The 24,156-nt window shown below is 43.1% G+C and overlaps 1 protein-coding gene across 1 annotated transcript in view; it reads left to right on the forward strand.

Moving 5' to 3' along the window:
• The first annotated feature begins 6 nt into the window (after positions 1 to 6).
• The window catches only part of UBR7 (ubiquitin protein ligase E3 component n-recognin 7), a 410,797-nt gene continuing 386,647 nt past the window's right edge, over positions 7 to 24,156 (forward strand). The window contains exon 1 of the mRNA XM_044073691.1: positions 7 to 328. Within this exon, the coding sequence (XP_043929626.1) occupies positions 167 to 328 (162 nt within the window). The 5' untranslated portion in view covers positions 7 to 166. The remainder of the gene's footprint in view (positions 329 to 24,156) is intronic.

Here is a 24,156-nt window from a genome sequence, read left to right on the forward strand (position 1 = left end):
ACCTCAAGACTAACGGAAACGTTAAAGGTCGTTTTGAAAAAGTTCACCCGGGTCGTTTAAGTGATAACACTAAGGTTTAACCAAAGCCGGTTGCTTAGCGACTTCCTTGTACGGTAGGGTGTAAGGGCTATCGTTTGCTCCGGAACTAATCCTTTGTATTTTGGTCATGGCGGTAAATAAAGACAGTTTAAAGCCCTCTTGCGAAGATAGTTATTCAGATAACACTGTTCTCTCTCTAGTAGATGTTTTGGAGGAAAATGAACAGTTGGAAAGTGACGCTTGTGCGGTGCTCGGGGCAAGTGATCCGGAGAGATGCTCGTATCCCGAGGTGAGTGGGAAATGATGTGCTCAACATAATTCACAGGCCCAGAGACATTTTTTAACTTTTAAATTATTTTATTTCTGTACTCGGTGTGTTCTTCAGTTGTAGATGTGTTTTGAGACTAGAATTTGTTTTCTAATTGACATATGGTAAGTAGGGTTGCCACCTCTTCAAATGGCCAAAGTGGGACATTTTTTGTACAAACATCAGATTTTACAGGCCGACACATACCCACGGTCAGTACAAAGGTTAGAACTTAACTTTTTTGCCTAAATGAAAGCTTATTCTTGTAGCATTTTAGTTGCTTATTCTGTTTCTTATGACATCTAGGTATTTTAGATACAGAATAACTGTTTTATGCAACTATTACACAAAATATAAGAAATCATTTTGTCCTAAAATCTCAGGACATTTGCCATTTTTACAATTTTTGTCAGGACACAACTGCCCAAAGAGGGACTGTCCCTCGCAAAGTGGGACAGGTGGTAACCCTAATGGTAAGGGATCTGGCTTATGGTAGTATTCTCTTTGGGAGTGCATTGCATGATATTCCGTAGGAGAATTTGGTGTTTGTTCTTTTTAGGATCAAATTGTCGTGATTGTTTACTTTCCATTTACATTGTTGTTGGCACTTGGCATCTAGTTAATTTCTAGTAAGTGGTTTATTTGAAGAGAAACTTTAGAAGGTGTGGTTTTAGATTAGTTTTATCTTACGCGGTATGGTAAACTTGCTACTTTTTTGATGTTAGTGAAAAAAAAATCAAAATAAAATTCCCACGAATAAAGACTGTGGCATTGCCTGTAGAAGCATAATCTCAAGCAGAAAATCGTGACTATTATTTATAATGATTTAGCTATAGAATTGTCTAGATGCGTAGTATATATTGTAACATTTAACAGTTTGTTCTTCAACTAATTTTTGTGTAATATTTCTAATGTCATCTGGACTGTATTGGATTATACTGTATTTGTATTGTACTTTATGCAGAGCTTTTTCTCCCTGGGCCTCTGCTGAAAACTGGTTCTCTAAACCCAGTCAGACCACCCTGGTAAACAAATGTCAAATATAGTTTGGTTAGGTGTTCTTACCATTCAACCCAGCACTAGAAATAAGGCAATTTAAGACCGGTACTTATTAAAACTAGCACTAGCTTAGAGCTTGCACTTCATCCCTATACTCAGGAAGTATAAGGCTCTTTACTTATCCAATCAACGATACAGTCCCAACCATATAGTCAGGCATGTTCAAGGGACAGCTTCAGGTGTGCTCTCCGGTCCAGCTGGTGAATCTGGGCATCTTGAGGCAATGTTACAATTGCCTCATGTACACAGACAACCCCTTCCTCCTCCCAACCAACGCAAACATATGTGAGAGATGCAGCTACACAGCCAAAACTGGAGGCTAAGCTCTCTCAACCCACGACTGGATCAACCAGTTACAAGGAGAAGGGTAACACTAGCACCACATTACCAGACTCGCATAAACCAGCCATAGCTGCACCAGAAAACAACTCTCAGAAACATGCAAAAACATACTCCTGAGGCTCTAAATAAGAACCTGCCTAAGCATACACCCAAGCAAACCCCCACCCCACAACAGAAACCAGGTAACACATACATCACAACGTTAGTGTGCCAAGCAAAAAACAGCCCCTAAGGTTAAATAACACACCTAACACACTAGTAATCGGTGATTCTATCATCAGGCACACAGACGTCCCACTCACTAGACTGAACAAGGAGAAGGTTACCGTAAGCTGCCTGTCGGGTGCCAGAATCCGCCACAACACATGCACTCGGGTCACTCCACAACAAGTACAAATATGACTCTGTCATTGTACATGGCGTAAATGACCTGAGACGTACCTCCCTGGACTACATGAAAAGAGACATGGAGGAGCTCTCTGACCATGTAGCCCAGACTGGTATGACTCTGAGTAGCATCCTGCCCTCACTCAAAATGATGCCAGCGTACGAAGAAATCAGTTTCAACAATTGGTTAAACTACTGGTGTCATTCAAAGGGGATCCAGTACTTGTCAGCCTGGGAAGACATGCTTGACAAGCCACGTTGCTTCGCCAGAGACTGCTTGCACCTGTCGCCCATGGGCTTTCGAATACTGGCAGAGACTCTTGCCGCCCCAATACTGCCTTTTTTTAGGCAAGGCTCAAAAGACAAACCCGCCTCCATAAAAAAAAAAAAATTCATCTGCTTTTACTGTACTTGTGTTTTTGCGTCATCTTAAAAGTTCTCAATTGTATTTATTACTGCTTGGTGTAACTCATTCTAAGCCTTGTAGTTTAAACACTTGGGCTTCAGACCAGTTGTTTTACATTGAGAGGGTTTGTGGTCTGCACTGTAGTGGCAGAACAGGTAGCTTACATCCTTCTAAGTTGGGAACTGCTGATTGAGGGCTCAGTGTCTGTTATTCTAAAAGTGTATTAATTCTGGTTTAAGCACTTGGGCTTTCAGGCCAGTTATTTTACATTAAGAGGGTTCGTGGTCTGCACTCTTGTGGCAGGAGAGGCTGGACTCTGCCCTTCTGAGCTGGGAATTTCTGGTTGAAGGCTTATAGTGCATGCATATCTGAATTGCTTCTTAACTGAAATTGGTACACCTTGTTTGCTGTAGCATAGACTAGATCCAGGCCTGCTGTAGCATAGACTAGATCCAGGCCTGCTGAATCTAGCTTTGTTTGTATGCTTATTTCCCTGGAACGTTAATTCCACCTAAAACGCGGCTTCTCAGCGCTTCTGTGGATCCCTAGTGATATCTGCATTGCTTACTGTACTTATTTCCTTGCTTCGCTTGAAAGAAAGTTACTGTTTGTCGTTTTTGCATTTAAGTTACCTGTAACACATTGCACTTGTTACCTGGCACTTGCTCACTAAAGCAATTATAAGTCAGCACTAAAAATTAAAAGCACTACACCACCCTCACTCCCCATTGGCCCTTGTTTTCAATTATAAAGGAATTCCCAATATTATTCTAGCATGTCCAAAGGTCAGTTGTTCATCTACTCTCTGGTCCAGCTGGTGAATATGGGAATCTTGAGGCAATGTTACAACTGCCTCATGTACACAGACAACCCTCTCCTCCTCCCAACAAATTCCAACACATGAGAGATGCGACCATATAGCCAAACTGGAGGCTAAGCTCTCTCAACTCAGTACTGGCATAACCAGTCAGGAGGAGAAGGAAACCACACTCACTACAATTCCAGTCTCACATAGACCTACCACGACAGCAAACCAAACACATAATCACACAAAAACATACTCGGAGGCTCTAAATAAAGATCTGCCTAAGCAGCAGAGACCTCCAAAGCAGACACCCAAGCAACCGCTACCCCAAAACAAAACACGTGCAACACATCTCACAAAGCCAGTGTCACAGCCCTTAAGGCTAAACAACACACCTGATACACTTGTAATAGGTGACTCTATCGTCAGGCACACTGACGTCCCGCTCACCAGGCTGAACAAGGAGAAGGTCACGGTGAGCAGCCTGTCTGGCGCTAGGATCCGCCACATAACACAAGCACTCAGGTCACTCCAAGGCAAGTACAAATATTACTCCAGTCATTGTCCATGCTGGTGTGAATGACCTGAGACGTACCTCCCTGGACTACATGAGACCTAGAAGAGCTCTCTGAGCATGTAGCCCAGGCTGGTATGACCCTGACCTTGAGTAGCATCTTACCCTCACCAATGCCTGTCGGCTTGGGATGATATGCACGACAAGCCACGATGCTTTGCTAGGGACGGCTTGCACCTGTCACCGCTGGGCTTTCGGATATTGGCAAAGGCTGTTGCTACCCCCATAGTGCCTTTTTTAGGCAAGGCTCAAAAGACAAACCCACCTCCATAGGTATCACAAGGGATAAGAAACTGAGTAATGCTACTCAACGCCAGAAGTCTAAACCTCAAGATGCACGCACTCAAAACTCTTCTTAGCATGGAGAACATCGATATCTGTGCAGTAACAGAAACCTGGTTCAGGACTCCCGAGAGCACCCCAGCACTACCAGGTTATACCTCATACCATGCTTTTCGGCCCCAAAACTTGGACCGAACCACAAAAGGAGGGGGAGTATCGATATTCATCAAAGATACCCACACCTCCAGGTTGGTGGCAAAGCACGAAGCATCAGAGACTATGCATGTGCAACTAACAGTGGGTAAAACTGCCTTCCAGTTTATAGCCTGCTACAGACCACCCTCCCAAACCCAGGAACCCCACTCGGCCTTCCTGAAAACACTGGAAAATATGAAGGTCTCTCCGAACACCATTATATTGGGCGACTTCAACTACCCAAACATAGACTGGGAGCATTACTCTAGCTCCAACACCCTTGCCCAAAGGTTCCTAGAATTCATAAACTCAAATGCTATGGAACAACTTGTTACCACTCCCACAAGAGGGAAAACATACTGGACCTGATCATCACCAACATGGGGACTCTATGCTCCAGACCAGAAGTGTATCCTCACTGGTAAGATCAGACCATAAACTGATCTCACTGGATATTCACATCCCGACCCCACCCCTGCCCAGAAAACCACAGTGAAAAACTTCTCTAAAGCAAATTTCACACTCCTCAAAACCGAGGTGGAATCCTTCAAAGCCCCCGGGCCTGTGGAAAATACGGCCCAGACCACAGAATCCTTTATAAATGCATTCTATGAACACCTTCAGGAATGCATGGATCATGCAATCCCAAATAAAACCAAGACCCAATCCTCCAAAGGCAGACTACCTGTCTGGTGGACCCCAGCCATAAACAAACTATACAATAGAAGGAGGAAGCTACTACATGATAGAGCAAAATCCCAAAAAGGGAAGGCATCTCTGATCAGTATTAGCAAAAAACTAAGGGCACTCATAAAATCGTCAAAGGCCAGCTTCGAGGGAAAAATTGCACAGGACACTAAGGATAATCACAAGGCTTTCTTTAGTTGTGTTAGGAACCTGCGTGGGAATTCCCAGATATGCTCAGCATTAGACCAAAATGACAAAAAATACACCGAGCCCACAGACATTGCCAACATCCTAGCTGACAGGTTCAGCGCAAACTTCTCCCCCCCCACCACCAAAAGGGCAAATATCTATCCCAGCAGAGTGCTGCCCCCCTGACATCTCAGATGCTCAGGTGGGAGCCGCCCTCTCCAAAGCAAAAAAACACCGCATCAATGGGACCAGATGGTGTCTCAGGCTGCGTCCTACATGAACTCCAAGACGAGCTAAACCCAAACATAAAACTACTGTTCAATCTCAGCCTTACTACAGGATATGTACCCAAAGAGTGGCGTACAGTAACAGTGGTCCCTCTCCACAAAGGTGGTGCCTCAACGGACCCTGGAAACTATCGCCCCATAAGCCTGACTAGCTTGGTCTGCAAAGCTATGGAAAGGTCATCATGGACCTCATAAATAAAGATATTTGGGACCTACAGACACTGGATCCTACCCAGTTCAGCTTTAAGGGCAGATCCTGCCTCTTAAACCTGGTTGACTTCTTTGAAACAGTCACCAAGGCCATTGACGAAGGGAAGGTGGTCCACACAGCCTATCTGGACCTCGCAAAAGCCTTCGATACAATACCCCACTCGGGCATTATAGATGAGCTCACCAACTTAAATATAAACCCCTATGTCACTAGATGGGTTGCAAACTGGCTCAAGGACAGAACCCACATGGTTAGAATTGCTGGGGCCATGTCAGACTCCAAACCAGTTACAAGTGGCGTCCCACAAGGCTCAGTCCTGGGACCTCTCTTGTTTGGTATATATTTCTCGGAGGTACAGGCCAACACGGAAGGACTGTGGCTGACCAAGTTTGCAGATGACTGCAAACTGGGCGCCATAATCGACTCTCCAGCCGACACAAGCATCCTCCAAAAGGACCTCATAGAAACAGACAATTGGTGCCAGAGCCATGGCCTCAAGCTAAACGCCAAAAAGTGTATAGTCATCCCCTTTGGCAAAAACAAAGTGCCCACAAATTACCACATAGGTGGTAATCCATTAAGTACAGAAGAAGTAATTAGGGACCTGGGGACCCAAGTTGATAGCAATCTCTCATTTGACAACCACGTGGCCAAAGTGGTTAGAAAAACATTTTATATAGCCCACCTAATCATGAAGGGATTTGCATCTAGATTAGGGGAGGTCATCGTGCCTCTTTACTCATCCCTCATCAGGCCCATAATTGAGTACAATGCCCCTTTTGGGATGTACCTTACCAAACACCTGCAGCAACTGGAAAGACCCCAAAAGTATCTCACCAAGAGGATCAAAGGGCTCAAACAGATGCCATATGCTGCCCGGTTAAAGAAACTCCAGCTCTACTCAGTGGCATACCGCCTGCTCAGAGGTGACCTGTGCCTGACGTATAAGGCCATGTCCAACCCGGAATTAAGGGACATGCTGCACCTCAAAAAATCCAAATCCCATCGAGCTACACGCTCGAGAGACTTAAACCTCAGCACTGAAATAGATAGGACGTGCTGGAGGGACAGATTCATAACCCAGAGGCTCCCTTCACTCTGGAATAAAATCCCAGTCCAGGTTAGGCAGAGTCCCTCATTGACCATCTTCAAGAGGAATCTTGATGAGTGGATGGGAGATCGTAGGTGTACCCCGGGTATCACTTCTGTGTCACTGTTAGACAGAGGCACAGTATACTAACCTCGAAAAAGGGCATAGCAAAATTTAATTTAAAATGGGTGGCGAAAGCCAAACATACTCTGGCTAGGCTTATAAATGCCCTAGGGCAGATGGCCTAGTATGAACCTATAAATAACAATAATAAACAAAAACCTGAGGGTAATGCTGCTCAACACCAGAAGTCTAAACCTCAAAATGCACACACTCAATGCTCTCCTTAGTATGGAAGAAATCGACGTATGTGCAGTGACAGAAACCTGGTTCAAGGCTCCAGAGAGCACCCCAGCACTACCAGGCTATAACTCCTACCATACCTTTAGGTCCTAAAACCAGGACCGACACTCAAAAGGAGGGGGTGTGTCCATATTCATCAAGAACACCCACGCCTCTAGGTTAGTAGCACAGCACGCTGAATCGGAGACCATCCAAGTGCAATTGACAGCGGGTAAATTGACTGTTCAATTTATAGCTTGCTACAGATCTCCCACCTTGTCTCAGGACCCTCATGCAGCATTCCTGAGAACATTAGAAAGTATGAAGATTCTACCCAACACCATGCTACTGGGTGACTTCAGCTATCCAAACATTGACTGGGAAAACTACTCAAGCTCAAACGTCCTAGCCCAATGCTTTCTTGAGTTTATAAACTCAAACGCCCTTGAACAGCTGGTCACCACTCCCACAAGAGGTGACAACATACTGGACCTGGTGGGGAACCTATGTTCCACACCTGAGGTAAACTCGTCATTGGTAAGATCAGATCACAAACTAATCACACTGGATGTTCACATCCCGACCCCCCCCCCCCCCCCAGTCAAGGAAATCAAGGTAAAAAACTTCTCTAAAGCCAACTTCACACTCCTCAAGACCGAGGTGGGAAGTTTCAAAGCTCCCAATCAAATGGAAAATGATGACCCATTGGCAGAATCCTTTACAAGTGCATTCTATGAACACCTTCAAAAATGCATGGACCGAGCCATCCCAAGTAAAACCAAAACCAACTCCTCAAAGAGGAAGCCAGTCTGGTGGACCCCGGCCATAAATAAATTTTACAACAGAAGGAGGAAACTCCTGCAAGTTGGAACAAAATCCCAAAATAAGAAGGCATCTCTGATTAACATCAGTAAAAAAACTGCGCTCCCTCATTAAATCATCCAAGGCCAACTTCGAAAGAAAAATAGCCAATGACTTTAAGGATAACCACAATGCCTTCTTTAACCATGTCAAGAGTGTAGGAGCAAACTCTCAGATATGCTCCGAGCTAGTGTATAATGGCCATAAATACACTGAACCAACCGACCTTGCCAACATCCTGGCTGAAGTTCAGTGCAAACTTCACCCCCCCCTCCACCAAAGGGGCTAGCACCCATCCCAGAAGAATGTGGTGCTCCAGGTATCTCAGACACACAAGTAAAGACAGCCCTTGCAAAGGCCAAAAACACAGCATCAATGGGACCAGATGCTATCCCAGGTTGTGTCTTACACGAGCTTCAAATCACTATTTAAACTCAGCCTCTCTACAGGCTATGTACCCAAAGAATGGCGTACAGCAACAATCGTACCACTCCACAAAGGTGGTGCCACAACTGACCCTGGGAACTATCACCCTATAAGCTTGACTAGCTTGGTCTGCAAAGTCGTGGAACGCATTATCATGGAGCTCATTAACAGGGACATTGGGAACCTCCAGACACTGGACCCCACCCAGTTCTGCTATATTAAAGACAGATCTTGCCTCCTGAACTTGGCCGATTTCTTTGAAATGGTCACCAAGGCCATAGATGAAGGGAAGGTGGTCCACACAGCATATCTGGACCTTGCTAAGGTGTTCAACACCATCCCACACTCAGGAATCATAGACAAATGCACCAGCTTAAATATCAACCCCCATGTCACGAGATAGGTTGCCAATTGGCTCTGACAGAACCCACACGGTAAGAGTGGCAGGCGCCATGTCTGACTCTAAACCAGTCACAAGCGGAGTCCCACACAGCTCAGTCTTGGGACCCCTCCTGTTCGGTATGTATTTCTCCGAAGTACAGGCAAAAGCGGAGGGACTGTGGCTAACCAAGTTCGCAGATGACTGTAAATTGGGTGCAATAATTGACTCTCCAGCTGACACAGACATCCTGCAAAAGGGTCTTGCAGAGACAAACACCTGGTGTCAAAGTCACGGCCTCAAGCTAAATGCCAAAAAATGCATAGTAATCACATTTGGGGAAAAACAAAGTACCTACAAACTACTGCATAGATGGGAATCCACTAAGTACAGAAGAAGTAATTGGGGACCTGGGGACCCAAGTAGCTAGCATGCTCTCCTTTGATAACCACATAGCCAAAATGGTCAGGAAATCCTTCTATGTGGCACACCTGATCACAAAGGGTTTCTCATCCAGATCCAAGGAGGTGATTGTGCCTCTTTACTCCTCACTCATTAGGCCCATAATAGAGTACAATGCCCCATTTGGGATGTACCTCACTAGACACCTGCAACGGCTAGAAAGACCACAGAAGTACCTCACTAAGAGGATTAAGGGCCTTAAACAATTACCCTATGAAGCACGACTAAAAAAGCTCCAGCTCTTCTCAGTCGCTTACTGTCTGCTCAGAGGTGACCTATGCCTGACCTATAGGGCCATGTCAAACCCTGAACTAATGGATATGCTTCACCTCAAGAAAATGAGATCCCTCAGAACCACTCGTTCTAGCGACTTGAACCTATGTACAACAATAAACAAGACATGCTGGAGGGATAGATTTCTGTCCCAGTGACTCCCCTCACTCTGGAATAGAATCCCAATCCATATTCGACAGAGCTCCTCTCTGACCCTCTTCAAGAGAAATCTTGATGAGTGGATGGGTAATCGTAAGTTCTACCCTGGTGTCACTTCAGGAGCCCTGTTGACAGGCCCAGGTTACTAATCTAATGGGGAGGCGAAAGCCATCACTCTGTGGCTAGGCTTATAAATGCCCATGGACAGATAGCCTAGTACTTACCTATGAACCTATAATGGTAATCCTCTGTATTCTAGCCCACACACTATCCACTACAAATGCCATTCTGGCAAATGCCTGGTTAATTATTAACTGAAAAACACAATATGCTTAAGCCCCTTACTTGTACTAATCTAGCTATATTATACTTTTGTGTATACCTAAAGGAACACACACTCTTTCTTTATTAAAACTACCCTAGATGTGAAAACAATCCTAAACCACTTTACTTTTGCCTCCCTGAAACCTTACGTTTAAAAACTGTGCAGCAACATACACCAAACAAAGGTCCTACTTGGTCTACATCAACACGAAATCCATTTTGTTGACTCTTCGACCCCCCCATACTGCTATAGTCTTCACTTATTTTAAATTAATCTGAGAAATCTCTATAATGAACATGTCCAGGTACATGCTTGGATAATTCTGCAACCCACAGGCATCTTAGTAGCCACTGAAACCTGGCTACATCCTGAAACAAAACGGAGATTTTGCCTCTAGGATGTCACATTGTTGGATTAAAATAAGCTTGATAAAAAAAAAAAAAAAAAAAAGTGTGTGGTGTGGCCATTTTGTTTTTTAAATGGTTGATATCTCCACTTTTTCTCATAAAATACCAAGGTTCTCCAACGCTGAATTCTGTGTAACACTACTTGGGTGCAATGAAAGTAAAACATTGTCATTTTTAGGCCATCATTTTCTCCCAGGTAATAGTCAGTAGAGTTGAAAACATTCTTTCTTGGATCTTCTTTAAAAATTCATACTAGAGTATAATGCTATAGGAAATCTGAACATTGACTGTACCAGTTCATCTGGTATACACCTTTTTTAGTTTCACCTAGCTCATCACAACCGCTGCTAGGTACCATAGGATCACTAGCAGAGAGTCTACCGTAGACTACATTTTAACTTCCTCTCAAAACAAGATCACTTCCCATGGCACTATTTCTGTTTATGCAGTCCAGCAATACAAAGCCAGCCTCAAAACACAAGTGTAAATCCGTGAGAAAACTCTAGCTTTCATACTGAATCTTTTCTAAACTCCCAGAGACTATATAACTGTGAATCCCTTAGGACTTTCGTACTAGATAATGCAGTTTTTTTTTTTATTTCAACAATACCTTAAGCATCCTAGAGTCCTTTAGCTCCCCTTAAAACAAAAATGAGTAAATGCCAGCCCTGCCCCATAACTATCAAAGAAACACTAAAATTATGCTCTAGAGGGACAAAGCCTGGAAGGCTTGGCAAAAACAAAACCATTACAAAATTGTAGGCATTTAAACACCTTTAACATCCAGGCACAATCCAGCATTACTAAAAGTAAAACAAAAACTACTATGATGAACAGCAAATCGTACACAAAAATAATACCAAATTCTTTTGGTCCTTAATCAACCAGCTACTAAACCCAGGACATGCTACACAACCGGGGCTGCGGTGGTGTAGTGGTTAGCATTGGCACCTCACAGCAAGAGGTTCTCTGGTTTGATTCTTGGCTGGAGCGCCTTGGCGAGCATGTGTGGGTGCGCCTTCTTTGAAAGTTGGGTGCTGGGCTGGCAATTTGACACTGTAAAAATACACTGCCAATCGTTAGTGGACTGGAGTTCCGCTGTGGCAACTCCTAACTGGGAAAAGCCGAAAGACAATTTAAGCTACACAACCAATCCCAGACGTATCAAACTGTAATGATAGTATACCAGAGCAGTCCAACATTTTTTTTTCCGCTAGATAGTTTTGTCTATAACCAAAAATGCATGGAATTTGTTGCACAGTCCCACAGCAAACTAACGCCCATCGCACTTTCTTTACATTCCAGCCAGTACATACCTTTGTCATCGAACATTTAAAACTTAAGCCTACAACCCTTGCCTTGGATACCCAAAGGGAATACCTTAAAATAGCATCTGAAGCCATTGCTTACTCCATCTCAATTCTAATCCGTCATTCAGTATCAAAAAGCAAGGTTCCACTGCTGTAGAAAAATCATACATTACACCTACACGAACGCGGACCCTCGGACTTCTCAAATCTTGGACCAAATCTTAAACCAATGACAATGTTATCTTCATTATCCAAAGTATTAGAAGAATGAATACACGCACACTTCAGCAACACTTAATGGAAAATCATCTCTCTTTCTGCCCACACCACAGTACCGCCCACCACACTGCTTAGTTTCTTCAGTACTTGTAGAAATGAAGGGAATGTAGTCTTCACTGTTTTGTAGATTTATCCAAGACCTTTGGCACAGTGCCCCATCAGAAGCTCCTGCATAAACTACACTCCATTGGACTACTGTTCCTAAACTCCAATAACTGACTTGACAATCTTTGTCTTCTACCTAGCTACATAACGCACAGTTATTTCTAAATCATAAAACAAAATAATTATTCTTTACAACTAACAAGCCAAAAAGCCTTTTTTTGCTATTACATCTGGCAGCCATACCACAATTGATTTGGTAGTTCACACAAAATTAATTGGCGTTGTCATTGTTGACCAAATGAAATTTATCAACACATATCTCAAGTAACAAAAAAGATCCACAAAAATTAGGAGTAATATACAGAGCGAAAGCTTTCTTCACAGATGCAGCTGGAAACCACACAGCCTCAGCACTCTGACTACCATCCCTGCTGTGTGTTGCTCCAGTTCTTGCAGACCTTATGTTGCTGTCTAAATAGTAGCAATGGTATAACAAAACTGCAAAATTTGCTGTTAACCTGCATTACAGGACGTTTCATTGTCTAGCCATTGAGTAAATTGGCTAGAATTACCACATGACCTTTGTTCACAAATTAACTTACAAGCCTGAAATCTGTCTGGTTCTAATCAACGTTGTAAACTACACCCACCAAAAGACTACTTCATTCCCAAGATAAGACTCCTTATATGCATGTGGTATTGCCAAACTATGGAATGCTTTACTTTTATCTGTTAGTGTCACATAGAATGTCACCCCTTTCAAACCTCTGCTCAGGCTCTACCTGATAGACAAGTGGCTGTGTATCCCCCCGGCTAAACCCATCTTAGTAAGACTTCCATATCGTGTCAACCCTGTAACTTTTCCCTTCTTTCATGTCTGATTACATCTACCCTTAAGTGCACTTTTCTTGTGTCTCTACTTGAACTACATTTCAGTGTTATAGCCATACTTGCCTTTCATCTATACATTCACTTCTTCGTTCTCTGCTAAGCAGTATATTCCTTATAAACTCTTCCTCATCATTTACTTCTACTATCACAGTAGTTCACTTTTTTCTTTCATACTGTTTCATAGCAGTGAGTTTAAATGAGGTTTAATCATATTGTAACACAGTAAGCTGTGTCATCCATTTCAGGTTAACTCAGACTGTTTATTTGTTCACATCTTCAGAAGCTGCAAAGCATCTCCACTTATTTACACTATTTTGTTAAATTCGTATGTAAACGTATTTTGTGCTGTATACATATTGTGAAGATATGAGGTACTGCCAAAGGTTAACCGTCTGGCTTATTTTAAGAAAAATAAGGGAAATGTAAATGAGCTGTTACACCATTAAAATGATACCCCACCGTGCTGAATAGGACTTGGAGATCTTAGGTCTGGAAGAAGCATTTGTACATTAGCTCAGTAAAATGACGGGAAGCTCCAGGCACTGCCATAAACATTTAAGATGTTCGTTCTAAATTCCTGTCTTGGCTTGAGAGGGAATTACTGTGAGAACCCAGAGTCAGGGTACCAGATGAGGTCATTCTGCAAGCCATCTTGGATTTTCTGTTTTACAGGGAGTAATCTCTGAGGAGGGAGTATTCTGTTTTGGGGGACCTGACTAGAAAGACTGCTCACACATTTCATCGTGCCTTGCTCTTATCAAGTAAGTTATTAGGGAATAGTAATTCTCCTAGGTTCAGTCAGGAATATAGTGAAGCTTAATTTAGATATTTTTACTTTTATTTGTCTGAGTCTCTCCATTAGTGTTCTTTTCAGTATTTCATGTGATCTGAACTCTGCTTTACTGTGAATGTATATTCGGTATTTTCATGTTCTTTTCTTGGTTATTAAATGTATTTAAAATTTTTATTGTGGCTGGTCCGTGTGGAAAGTACTTAACCTTTGAGAATGCTTATTTATTTGGTGACAGTGTGTGGGCCCCTCCAGAAGGCCTAGCCATCTTGGTCAACTGCTACCATTTGTATTAATATTACACAGTATAATTGGACACCCTTTAAGGGCCTTACAGTAGCTGATTGTGGAGTGTCTGGTGGCAGGGATAACTACCTCATACTCTGGGGAGAAGGGGGCACAACAGGCAACTCTGTGCCTGCCTCGTGTATGGCAGCTACTTGGAGCAGGGTCACCAAGCACTGGGCTTACAGAGAGGGTGCTAGATGTCATGGCTTGGAGACTCTGAGGGCCTAACCCAGCAACTGTACCAGTGGGGGAGTTTTATTGGGGACCTGGAGGGAGACTGATGTAGAGGAATCTAGATCCCAGACTGTGTGTGTTCGTTTTGTACTCTAAAGGGAAGTTGCGCTTGATGCAGAGAGGTCTGCATTTGGAAATAACTGAGTGTATCCATTTGTATTCCAAGTGCGTGTCCCTCAGTGTCAGTGATGAGGATTCAGGCTCCTTGATGACTGGCCCAGAGTGGGGACATCACACACATCATGTGTTCTGCAGTTTTTCACCCAAAGTCTCTGCTGAAAAGGGGTTATTTACCTAGTTGGACTTTCCTGTTAATTGAAAATTTAAATAAAAATGTTAGAGCAGATCACTGATGCAGTAGCCTGAGCTGTATTGAGATGTCTTGTCAATGATTGGCCCTCCCACATCAGCCTTTCTCTATAAAAGCTTCTTAGAGCTCAGTCCCCATGCTTTAGCTGCTGCCAACGTCAGGCCTTGGGAAATAAAGGGCAGTTGTAGTGCCAAACCTTAGTGCTTTATTTTCCCAATAAAAAGGAAACTACAGAAATCTGTGTCAAAAGCAGTGCAAATCTGGGGGGGGGTGGTTGTTGCTAGAATGATCTCCTCTTCTTATGGTAAGAACACGTGACCAAATGTACTTTGCTTTTCATTATATTACTGCTTTAGTAGTCTCAGTTTTATATGGGATGATTACCAAAGTTGAGAGCACAGAAGGAGGAAGGTAGGTAGAATCTCTGAGCCCTTGAATTACCGCCTCAGGAAAGCCTGCTCTGGTTTTAAAGTAGGGCTCCAGTTTGTAATGCTTGGTAAACATGTGAACTAACGAAGTAGTTCATAGGTAGGTACTAGGCTATTGGCCCTAGGGCCTATATAAGCCTAGCCAAACGGTACCATGGCTTTTGTCACCCAAGAAAATTATTTTCCTGTGCCCCTGTCAGGTGGAGCCACAGAAGTGATCCCGGGGTGAATTTCTTATCTCCCATCCAATCATCAAGATTTTTCTTGAGTGCTAATGAGGAGCTTTGTTTGTTATACATAGGCAGTTTGTTCCAGAGTATGGGAAGTCAATACTTCTCTAATAATAATTCTAATAATTGTCTCTAAAATACTTTGAGTCCACTCCATTCTAAAATGCCATAAAAGTACTTAATGCCCAAGTAGAGCGTGCCTGAAAAAGTAGTGTCCGTGGTGGGAATAACAAAGCAATGGATCTAGACAGTCATCTCAAAATGGTCTGTTTAGGTGCTGCTGCTTCCTGTTTCTTGCCTTCATAAGAATTAAACAGCTGATCAGCAATCTGGATGGATTCTGTTCAGTATGAACATCTAAAATGTTGAGAATCCTTTCACCCTGAGTTATAGGCTCAGGAATGAACACCAGGAGATTGATGACCTGGTTCATCGTAAACTACTTTTTTTTTTTTTTTAATGCACAAAGGAAGAGTTCAAGGAAGCCCTATCCATATGAAAAATTTGATAGTATGGCTAACAATTTATAGACTTGTGACAGAAATCAGACTAATCAACAATATTGTTTTCCAAGATAAGAACTTTGCCTCCTGAGCAGGTTTAAAAAGAGGCAATGCATCTCTAACTCAAAATTAAAATCCCTGGAATAAGCCACACTCTTCAAGAGGTGGGCGTATATGCAAAATTTCTTAAATTGTTTAACAAATTATAATGTAGAAGGGGTATCCAAGGGCAAACAAGCAGAAATGGCCAACTGATGAAGCTTCATAGAAGAATAGGAAAGGCCAGCAGGTAGCTTCTCGCACACATTTTGAAGAACCAGTAACATCTGGGCATGTAATGGGTCCGAATTCTAAGAGTGGCACCAACTACAAAATCTCATCTGCTTTCCAAAATACAGTTTTCTAGTAGCAGGTTTCTTAGCCTGCTGTAATGCTCACTGCATGTCCTACAACAAATTAAAATTCTGTTATCCTGGCAGTCTGCTGTAGAAGTTGAGGGTTGGGATGTATCTGGCGTTTCTGCCCTATGTGAGTAAGTTTATTCTCCTGAGGAAGGTTGTGGCCATTGCACCTGTACGGTTTCAACAGGAAAGGAGAACCACGGGTGCATGGGCCAAAAGGGGGTCACCAATATAATCTTTGGGGAGCCTGTTTAAATCTTTCCAATTTCTGTGGTTATTGGAGAAAGACGTGAAGGCACAGAGGAACATTCCTGACCAGAGAAACAAACAATGCATCCTTCTTCCTGACCTGAGTGCACAAGGTCCTGTAATAGAGGGTCTTAAGTTATTTCTTTGGACTGGAGGCAAACAGATTTGTAAAGCTCCCAATAGAAGGACCAATTCCTGGAAGACTGAGTTCAACATCCAGGAAGGCATGGAGGAACACTCCTGACCTTCCAGGTCCGAATCCGCAGGGTCCTGGAACAGAATGTCCTCAACTACCTGTTTTGGCAGGAGGCAAACAGATTTATTTATGGAGCTCTACACAGACTGTCTAATGCCTGGCATCTTGGTTTTCAGTTTGTGTGACATAGTATTCTGCTCTGACAGTCTGAAAGTTACATGGATGGATAAACTGTGCTTAACTGCTAGATCCCAGACCACCCTAGCTAGTCTGCTTAGAGAGTAGGATGCTGTCCCTCCTTGTTTATGTACCACATCACTGTCATGTAATCCATTAACTAGCAAAGGACCTGAAGCCCAGAGATGATTGGAGAGCATGCAGGACGACAAGCATTTCTATGCCATGAATGCTTAAACTTGTCCCATCCATTCCAAAGGCTTTAAACCTTTATTCCGTTGTAAACTGCCCCCACAGCGAAGTGTAAGGCATCTGTTGCCACTGATTAAGTAGTAGGCTGTGGCGTAAAGTAAGTTCTGGGTTGAGGGCCAATTGATGCATCCACCAATGCTGCTTCCTTTTCACAAATCCTAGAATGGGAGTTTGAAAGAGCGGAGAATGCTGGTGTTGTGTCCATAGTACTTTGACAAACCATTACATTTTCCTCATATAAAGTCAGGCCAGAGGAACCATGACTGTGATACCTAGCCTGTACCATTGAATTCCAAGGTAGTCCCTGGCAGATGTGGGAGTCAGCTTGAATTCCATAAAATGTGTCACATAAGAGAGCACCTTGTCCTGGGGAAGAAAAACCCTTATGAGGGATGTATCTAGAAGACAATTCAGAAGTTTGATTTTGTAAGTGGAGGGAAGGGAAGATTTTACCCAGTCCATCTGCCATCCCAGTTGGAGAAAAGTATTCCTCACGTACTTGAGGGATTTTTGGCTGGCACGATCAGACAGTTGTCTAGGTACAGAAAAAAAATGTAAATGCTCCCCAACCTGCTGTAGGCTATTACTGGAGTGAAGCAATTTTTAAACATCCAGGGAGTAGTAGAGAGCCCAAAGTGCAGAACAGAAAATGTGACCCAGCCACAGAAAAACTCATTGTCTGAAAACGTTTCAGATTGGAATATGGTAAGCACTTTTTAAATCTTAAAATTACAATGTAGCAGCTGGGGAAATGAGAGGCAATACTAATTGAAGGGAGAGCATTTTGAATTTTGGAATTTTGATGATTGTTCAGAAAAAAAAATATCTGAAATGGGCCTACAGGAGCCTTCTGGCTTTGGCACCAGAAACATTATTGAATAAAAGCCTTGACCTCATTTGGAGGCGGACACATGCTCAGTGGCATGCAGAGTCAATATCTGATGGAGAATAGTAGGAAAGAGAAGTTCTGGGAGGAAGGATGAGGGGACCCCCCAAAAAAAAAGGGACTACTGCAGTAGCTTAAGCTGTAACCTTTGAATGAAGCATTAGTACACATGGGTCTGACGTTATATCCATCACAGAAAATCTAGTGAATGGCCAGAAGTTGGGATTGGTTCACAGGATTGCCCATATGGGGAGGAAAAAATGGGAATGGGGAATATGGGGGCATTCAGTATTTTTTAATGTTGGGCCTTTATTTCTGGATCCACATTGCCATGGTTTTGTGTAAACTTGTTTATTGGCAGTTGCCTGGAAGGGTCTAGATGCTCTGGGGAAAGAGGCCTGAAATAACACTGAAAGGAGCGCTGAAAAATGAGTGTAACCCCTTGGATTAATTTTCACTACCTGTCATGTCATTTGAGAAACTCTTTGGCCAAAACCAGCATTAACACCTTTGTGGTGTGGAATGTCACACTTAGCCTAGTACCTACCTATGAATCTATCTGCCCGAGGGCATTTATAAGCCTAGCCAAGTGGGTCTGCTTTCGCCACCCCATTGATTAATTAACTGATCCTCTGTCAAGCCGAGCCAATGAAGTGATCCCAGGGGTGCATTGCTGAGCCAATGAAGTGGATCCCAGGGGTGTATTTTCTGTTACCCATCCACTTGTCAAGGTTTCTCTTGAAGAGTGCTAGTGGGGGGCTCTGCCTGATGTAATTTGGAATTTTGTTCCAAAGCATGGGGAGTCTCTGTGACTGGAATCTATTCCTCCAGCATGTTCTATTTATTGTGTCGAGGTTTAGCTCAATAGAGCGTGTGGCTCGCAGTGATTTGGATTTCTTTAGGTGGAGCATGTCCATCAGTTCTGAGATGGACATGGCTTTGTAAGTCGGGCAGAGATCACTTCTGAGTAAGCGATATGCCACTTGAGTACAGCTGGAGTTTTTTCAGTTGGGCTGCATAGGACATATGTTTGAGACCAGTAATCCTCTTGGTGAGGTACTTTTGTTGTCTTTCCAGCTGTTGGAAGTGTCTTGTGAGGTACATCCCAAATGGGGCATTGTACTCTATGATGGGTCTAATGAGTGACTAGTAGAGGGGCACCATAACCTCTTTATTTCTAGATGCGAAACCTTTAGTAATTAGATAGGAAATCCTTCTATGTGGCCCAACTACTTTGGCAATATGATTGTCAAAGGAGAGATTACTATCTACCTGGGTCCCCAGATCTCTTATTACCTCTTCTGTATTAAGGGGGCTGCCACCTATGTGGTAATTTGTGGGCGTTTTTGTTTTTCCCAAATAGGATGACTATGCATTTTTTGGCATTTAGCTTGAGGCCATGACTTTGACACCAGGTGTCCGCCTCAGTAAGGCCCTTTTGGAGGATGTCCATGTCAGCCGGAGAGTCAATTATGGCTCCCAGTTTGCAGTCATCGGCGAACTTGGCTGTGTTTGCCTGTACTTCTGAGAAGTATAGGGTCCCATGACAGAGCCTTGCGGGACACCACTTGTGACTGGTTTAGAGTCTGACCTGGAGCCCGCTATTCTTACTGTGCGAGTTCTATCTCAGCCGGAGAGTCAATTATGGCTCCCAGTTTGCAGTTATCGGCGAACTTGGTTAGCGATAGTCCTCCTGTGTTTGCCTGTACTTCTGAGAAGTATATACCGAATAGTAGGGGTCCCATGACAGAGCCTTGCGGGACACCACTTGTGACTGGTTTAGAGTCTGACCTGGAGCCCGCTATTCTTACTGTGCGAGTTCTATCTGTAAGCCAGTTGCCAACCCATCTCGTGATGTAGGGGTTTATGTCCAGGCTGGTGAGTTTTTCTGTAATACTTTATTTTTATTTTACATTTGTGTACCAGGAAAATCCGAATTGATGAGGTCTATTTACAGTGGAGGCCTGGGGACAAAAGCTCCACATCAAATAATATGTACACTGGTAATTTTACAATTTAAATAATAAAATCTTACAATCAGTATAACATTTACAATTTTTTCCAAGCAAACTTAATTTAAACATAGCAGACCCTGGATGGCAGAAATATGGAGAGAAAAACTCCAGTTTTACCAATGCTATTAAAAAGATGTATCACAGAAGATATAACAATTTACATATAGTAGGCCATATATGGCTGTGTTTGGCAACAGTGTTAGAGAGAAAGTGAGCAGTGAAGAGAGGAATGTAGGAAGAATTGGTGGAGATCAGGAAAGCATTATGTGATGCAAGGACCGAGCCAGGAGTGCAAGAGGTGCGACTGTAACGTTTTGAATATTAGGATAGAGGATGCGGAAGCGATATTTTGGGGGAGGTTATTCCATTTCCTAGCAATTGTGTGAGAGAGAAGAGCTTTCCCTGCAGTATTGTTGGTTTGGGATATGCAGAGCAGGGTTTTGTTAGATGAGCGTAGTGGACGGTTTGCTGAATATTGGTTCAGTAGTTTGTTTAGGGCTGGAGTTTTGTGGGGATTGTTTAGTATGTTAAAGGTGAGCACTAGTTGGTGGTAACTGATTACTTGAGGGAGTTCTGACGACTGTAACTCCTTTAGGGCAAGACCGTGGTGGCTTCTAAAAGTGGAGTTATTTGTGAATTTTGCAATCTTATTGTAACAAGATTCTAGTTTGTCTAGGTCAGTTTTCCTGATGTGGGTTAGGATTGGTGATGCATACAATAGGCTAGACAAAAGGTGGGTTTGGGCTAGGGTGATTCGTGCTTGATCTGATAGGAAGTTTTTGTGTTTTTATATAAAGTTCCTAGTTTTTTATGTACTTTCTTAATGGTTTGAGAGAGATGGACATCAAAATTAAGGTCCTTATCTATTTCAACACCAAGTAGCTTAGTATGGGGGGAGGGAGAAATTGTGGTTCCGTTTTTGGAGGTGATAGTGAAGGAAAGAGGTGTGTTCTGGATTTGTTGGGGGTGAAAAGTAACTTGGTCTTGTTGGGGTTTAGAATTAGTTGGATATCCGTAATCCATTTTTCCACTGAGCAGAAGGACTCTTGTAGAGTAGTTATGGATGGGGCTGAACAGATTGGGGTTGAGTCATCTGCGTATTGAGTCATCTGCGTATTGTATCAGTGATGTATGCAGTTTGTTGGTGAAAATGGTGAATAGTAGAGGCCCCAGTATTGATCCTTGTGGAACACCTATGGTAGTAGGGTTGATAATACACCCTGCCATTTGACCGTTTTCTGTCAGCGAGGTAGTTTTTGAACCAGGCAGTAGTGGAGGTGGCAAAGGACATGGTGGATACAGTGTCTAAAAGTAGTTTATCTGGGACCATGTCAAATGCCTTGGAGAGATCTAAGAATATGGCTGATAAAAAGTTGTTGTCGTTACTATGTTGGTTTACCTGGTTGGTAAAGGAGAGAAGAGCAGTAGTTGTACTATGGTTTGGACGGAAGCCATGCTGTGTGAAGTAGAGGAGATTATGTGAGGTTAAGAAGTGCATCATTTGGGAGTGAAAACTTTTCTCCAGGAGCTTGGAAAGGGGGGATAAGATAGCAATGGGGCGGTAGTTTGATAGCTCATAGGAGTTGCCGCCTTTGTGTAGGGGAATAATATATGACACTTTCCATAGTTGGGGGATGTAGGCTTCTGGTATGAAGCGGTTTATAAGCATTGAGACAGGGTAGGCTAGGGACTCTGCATCTAATTTTAGGAAATTAGTGGGTAGACCATCTGCTGCAAGAGCGGTAGGTTTCAGTTTTGAGAGTAGTTTTTTAACTGTGGAGGTTGGTACAGGTGAGAGTGAAAAGGAAGGTATATTATTATCTATAATGGGGGTGATTGTAGAATCATTGTTAGATAGCTGGGTGGATAATGACCAAATAGATTCTGTGAAGTGATAGTTAAATTGAGAAGCTATGCTGTCATTGTCAGTATTGGTGCTGGGAGTTGGGGATGTAGTTTTTCCGGGTTTCAGAAGGGAATTGATAGCTTGCCAGAACTTTTGAGGGTTTTTGGGATGTTTGTTTTGGATATGTAGGAAGTAGTTTTGTTTATCCATTTTTGTTTTTTGGCCTGATTCCGAAGTTGTTAATACTTTTGTCTGTCTTGTATGGTGTTATTCATTTTCCAGGCCCTGTCTCTAGCTTTTAGTAAGGCTTTTGTGGTTTTATTTAGCCAAGGGGCATAATTAACTTTGGTTCTAAGTTTCCTAATTGGAGTTACTGTATTTAGAACATTCATAAAAGTACTATTGAACTCCACTACCTGGTGCTAGAGTTTGTAGTGGGAGCCAGTTGCATTGTTGTAGTATGCTGTTAAGAATTTGTGGATTTAACTTGTGGTCATCTCTAGTTTCTTTATATAGTATAGGTTTGGGTATGTTTACCTGTTTACGAAGGAGGAATGTGGGGTAGTGGTCACTGAGTTCATCAGGTACAGCCCACATGATGGTTTTCTTTGGGGAAATTAAAGTCCAATCGAGTATGGAATGTTTTTTGGATTTTTTTGTCAACCCTGGTGGGTTCTTCGATTTAATTGTGAGAATCCAAATAAGCTAATAATGCGTAAAGTTTGGGCAGTTATATCTTTCACTGTGACACTTTAACATGAGAACGGGCTTTCCACGTGCTCTTGTTAGAATAGCGTCCATATGCAGCCGAGCTAGGCAGTAGAAAACATAGTATTTCTGGCGTCCTCAAGCGATTGAATTCAGTAGTAGTAAAAAATAATATGCATGAGGTGGCCATAACCACCGCAGCCTTTCAGACAGGAAACGTGCTATGCTAGGTGATTTTATCCCTGTTGCTGTGCAAAAGCACAAGCCGTTTTTACTATGTATTCTATATCTATACATTACTGGTAATCATACCGGCTGATTAGCCATCAGCATTGCACCTCTATGCCCAAGAACGTAATCCAAATTATATTACAGAATCTACCAAATAAGGAGCTATATCAATGTAAACGCTATCTTAAATGGCAGCGGTAAAGATGCAAGCGTATTTGCAATCAACTTTAAATCACTATGCTCAATTAAAGTTCACACTACGTCTAAAACACAGAAATGTAGCACATATAGTCAAATCAAGCGTATATAAAACAGAAAACACTTTGCTGAACCTACCGGGAGGTGAGTAAAGCAGCCCAACCGCAGGAGTGGCACGGAGGGATGTGGACGCTCAAACCGTATTTTAAATATGGCGCCACTGATGGTTTCCCCTAGAAGTAAACTGCAGGGGGGGAAGTTGGCTAAAGGGGAAGGGGTTAGGTGGAGTGGGGAATGGTGTCGAAAGCCTTGGCGAGGTCAAGGTAGGCGGTGTGAACCACCTTTCCCTAGTCTGTGGCCTTGGTGACTCTCTCGAAGTCAACCAGATTTAGTAGGCATGATCTGCCCTTAAAGCCGAACTGGGTTGGGTCAAGAATTTGGAGGTTCCCAATGTCTTTGTTAATGAGTTCCATGATGATGCGCTCCATAGCCTTGCAGACCAGGCTAGTCAGGCTTATGGGGTCACCAGGGTCAGTCGTGGCCCCTCCTTTGTGGAGTGGAATAACCGTTGCTGTGCGCCATTCTATGGGCACGTAGCCTGTGGAGAGGCTGAGGTTGAACAGCGTGGTGGGGGTTAGTTCATGCAAGATGCAGCCTGGGACACCATCTAGTCCCATTGACGCTGTGTTTTTGGCTTTTGAATGGGCTGTTTTCACCTGCGTGTCTGTGATTTTTGGGACACTACACTTTTCTGGTATTGTTGTGGTCCCTTTTGGAGGTGAAAGGGGGGTGAAGTTTGCATTGAATCTATCTGCCAGGATGTTGGCAATATCAGTAGGTTTAGTATATTTTGTGCTATTTTGCACTAGTTTGGTGCATATCTGCGAGTTGCCACTTAGATTCTTAACATAGCTAAAGAAGGCTTTGTGGTTATCTTTTGAATCCTTGGCTATTTTTCTTTCGAAGTTGGCCTTGGATGATTTCATGAGGGACCTCAGTTTCTTACTGATCAGGGATGTCTTTCCTTCTTGGTATTTGCTTTTTTTCTGAACTAGTTTCCTCCTCCTATTGTATAGCCTGTTTATTGCAGGGGTCCACCAAACTGGCTTCCTTCTCTTAGAGGAGTGAGTCTTGG

The sequence above is a fragment of the Protopterus annectens genome, chromosome 6.part0 (assembly GCF_019279795.1).
Source record: "Protopterus annectens isolate FY-2018-M chromosome 6.part0, PAN1.0, whole genome shotgun sequence".
Classification (NCBI taxonomy): domain Eukaryota; kingdom Metazoa; phylum Chordata; order Ceratodontiformes; family Protopteridae; genus Protopterus; species Protopterus annectens.